The sequence below is a fragment of the Oncorhynchus gorbuscha genome, linkage group LG21, assembly GCF_021184085.1.
Source record: "Oncorhynchus gorbuscha isolate QuinsamMale2020 ecotype Even-year linkage group LG21, OgorEven_v1.0, whole genome shotgun sequence".
NCBI lineage: Eukaryota > Metazoa > Chordata > Actinopteri > Salmoniformes > Salmonidae > Oncorhynchus > Oncorhynchus gorbuscha.
The window spans coordinates 20,833,996-20,837,498 of NC_060193.1; the positions used below are offsets into that span (position 1 = coordinate 20,833,996).

General features: G+C 38.5%; 1 protein-coding gene across 1 annotated transcript; it reads left to right on the plus strand.

The window, feature by feature from the left end:
• Positions 1-325: 325 nt before the first annotated feature.
• LOC124007750 lies at positions 326-2,629 on the plus strand. Its single transcript, XM_046318488.1, has 6 exons — positions 326-385; positions 540-890; positions 993-1,343; positions 1,543-1,683; positions 1,891-1,952; positions 2,065-2,629. Exons 1-6 carry the CDS (start codon positions 343-345, stop codon positions 2,194-2,196), a joined length of 1,080 nt encoding a protein of 359 aa, XP_046174444.1. The 5' UTR covers positions 326-342; the 3' UTR covers positions 2,197-2,629.
• The last annotated feature ends 874 nt before the right edge of the window (positions 2,630-3,503 follow it).

The window sequence follows — 3,503 nt, forward strand, 5'->3', positions numbered from 1 at the left end:
TACAGACATGAAGTGAGAAATAGAATGTATTTCAAAGGGTGTATGTCAAAGAGGACATATGTACCGGTAGTCTCAGCCACCGAACCAACTGATGAAAAAAATACAGACCAGTAACTCTGACTGTACATCATTTGAAGGGCTGCTCTAACTATGGTATGCCACAGGACACATGTTAGATTGTAGTTTTAATCACATGTTTTATTCCTGTTCAGACAGCCAATAATATCACTCAGTTCAGTGTTTCCTCCTACTTCATAATGATTACCCGATGAGTGTCATCATATAAAAGGTGCCCAGTTGTCAGACCCACACAGTGTATAGTGCAGAAAGGACATTGAAATTATGATTATATATTGGACAATCTTTTTGTTTTACGCCAATTTAGGTAAGCAAGAAATATGAATATGGATCCTTTTACTTTTTTTTACATCATAATCTTTTTTCATCCATTTGAATGACTATGTAGTCTGAATAATGTTAATAATGTATAATTCTGTACTATAACTTTGTCTGATTTATTTTGTTTGTTTGCTTCACAGGTTGTGCACTTAACAAGGATGTAATCCAACCAGACCCTGTGATAGTTACACAACTGGGACAAAATGTATCTCTCACTTGCTTTTTTCAAATTGATTTGATGATCAGAGTCTCTTGGTTCAAGCAATCTGTTGGACAGAAGCCTCTTCTCATGGCATCATCATATTATCTCTCTAAATATAGTTTTACCAAGGACTATAATGAGACTAAACGTTTAAGTGTGAAGAGAGGAATTGACAGCTTTAACCTGACCATCTCAAAGACAGAGTCAGGGGACTCAGCTATATACTACTGTGGTGCTATGGAAGTGGGCCAAGTCACATTTGGAGAAGGAACATTTTTAATTGTCAAAGGTAACATAAATAGCCTCCTAATGTGTGTTCATATAATGCTAAATTAATGAATCTATCAAAAAAATGGAATGTACACACCATGATCTTACTCACTCTCTTCAGATTCAGGGTCCAACAGCATGTCTGTGCTCCAGCAGCCTTTGTCTGAGTCAGTTCAGCCAGGAGACTCTGTGACTCTGAACTGTACAATACACACTGAGACCTGTGCAGGAGAACACAGTGTCTATTGGTTTAGGCAAGGCTCAGGAGAATCCCGTCCAGGAATCATTTATACCCTTAGAGACAAGAGTGATTGGTGTGAGAAAAGTCCAGAGGCTTGTCCTCCTACACAGAGCTGTGTCTACAACCTCCCCAAGAGGAACCTCAGCCTCTCTGATGCTGGGACTTACTACTGTGCTGTGGCCTCCTGTGGGGAGATACTGTTTGGGAACGGGACCAAGCTGGATGTTGAAGGTAAGCTGTGCATAACCAAAATACGGCACTACTACATCAATATCGATATGTAAATCTTTCACCTTTAGTTGATAAATGACTTAAATGTAATGTTAAATGTAAATGTAGATTTCAAATTATTTAACTTTAATAGCTAATGTTTATACCAAATGCATTGAGAAAAAAAAGAATAGAAAATAATAAAGCCTTGCTTTTTAAGTTTCAGACCTGTTGGGTGATAAGAGTAATCTTATTTTCTTCGTATTTATATCTGGCCTGACAACTGCTGTGATTCTGAGTGTGGTTGTCAACATTATCCTCTGTGTGATAATGAAGAGGTCACAATGTGAACACTGTGCAGGTACAGTAAATGTCTTCATAATAATAGTAACATTAATAATAGTTACAGATCAAAAGAATGGTGAAGGCTCGCCCTTCTTTTACCACATCCCTCTCTGACCTACTTCATTTTGAAGCAGAAAATATGACATTCACAGTAGTATGTATTTTTATTGGTAAACAAGAAAAGGTTTAGAATATATTGAATGTTTTGACATTTGTCTTACAGCGGGGACCCCTTTTCAGCAAAGCCACTATGGGAATCCTCATGCCAACACCTCAGACCAACAGGTTAGCAGGATCAGTTCCACTGTATCAAGAGTGCGTCTGGATAAGCATAAGAGTACAGCATTAGATTTGACCCAGAGTCTGAACTGAGTGAGTCTGTGTTTCATCCCCACAGCTCCACGGTGACGATGATGGCCTGAACTATGCTGGCCTAAAGTTCACTGACAAGAAGCCCAGGAGACAGTGGAGAGAACAGAGAGAGGAAGAAACCATCTACTCTGGTGTGAGTCATCAAGTCAGGATGTGACAGTCCTCCAATCAGCATCATTTTAAGTTGAGCCCTACTGACCTCCACTTTGAGCTAGACTGTGTCTGTGTGACTTGGCTGTTTTGAGCATTCCTCATTTGCTGTCAAATGTAATAGTCGGGTCTAGCTGAAGAGACTGCCACTGCATTGTAAAATTCTCCTAATAACGACATAGAATCCCTCAGATGCAGAGCATAAGTGTCCGGCAAGTGTGAAAGATGATTCTAGGATGGTTTCAGAAGTCTCAAATCCTCACCAATAGTGGCTGAGGTTGACTGACTGGATCCATTTGTTTTTTTGTAGAAGTGTACAACAAAATGTTTAGAATGATTTACAAATGTCTGAACTCTTCCTTTGATGATATTAGTTGTAACATGGAACTCTGTAACCTGCCTATATGTGTGTGTGACAGTTCAATAAACACTTTATTTTGTTTCCTATGTTTATTCACTTGCCCAATTCTTACCACTTATCTTGTCTTTGATTTCCTTCCAATTTGACATGAGTGTTTTGTGTAGATCGTTGACAAAAAATGATGAAAAAATACAAACCAGTAACTCTGACTTCATACCACTCCTCCCTTTGTGATAGCACTCCTTTGTGATAGCGTAAACATTTTAGAGAGAATCTATCTATGAATACATACTGTATCTGTATGTAAGGTGGGGCATTATTTTGACCTCACTTCCTCTTCAAACAACCAATGGAGCCAACCTAAAAGTTGTGCCTCCTGTGGTGCATGTAGATACACATTTCCGCTGATGCTGTCACCTCACTTTGTCTCTTGACCCTCATCTCAGTTGTTCTGCTACACCAGACCAGAGAGAAGAAGTTGAAAGATGTTCAGGTTGTGTCTAGTCCTGGTTATCATTCTAGTATAACAACTTAAAATACTATTTGTAAACCAAGGATTCTAATATTTCTTACTCCTGAATCAATGTTTAACAATGTTTCATTCACACACTCAAGGAAACCAAACACTGTACATCACACGCAACCAGGATTTAGGATTAATGTAATTAAAGTAAGTAAATGTTCGTGTTGTCTGAGTTATCTTCTCTGCATTTCATTTATTGTGGACACGGTGGACATTGGCAATCCAAGTCCTCTTCTACACATTCATCTTGGAGACAAAGTGACTCTGCAATGCTTCTATCTGAACAGAACATCTTATCTGATGCTACAAGATAACTGTAGGAAAGAATCCTCAACTTGTATTTCCAATTCACAAGTATGATGGTGGTGCAATATTTCATAATGAGTTTATGGATTACCCTCAGTTCACAATGCAAAGTGGAAATTGATTT

What these genes read in the sequence shown, in the direction of transcription:
- LOC124007750 (XM_046318488.1), top strand. Translation starts at nt 343, where the DNA reads ATGATTATATATTGGACAATCTTTTTGTTTTACGCCAATTTAG. An exon ending in TTTGTTTTACGCCAATTTAG is followed by an intron (nt 386 to 539) that starts GTAAGCAAGAAA and finishes TTTGCTTCACAG; the next exon opens with GTTGTGCACTTAACAAGGAT. An exon ending in CCAACACCTCAGACCAACAG is followed by an intron (nt 1,953 to 2,064) that starts GTTAGCAGGATC and finishes TCATCCCCACAG; the next exon opens with CTCCACGGTGACGATGATGG.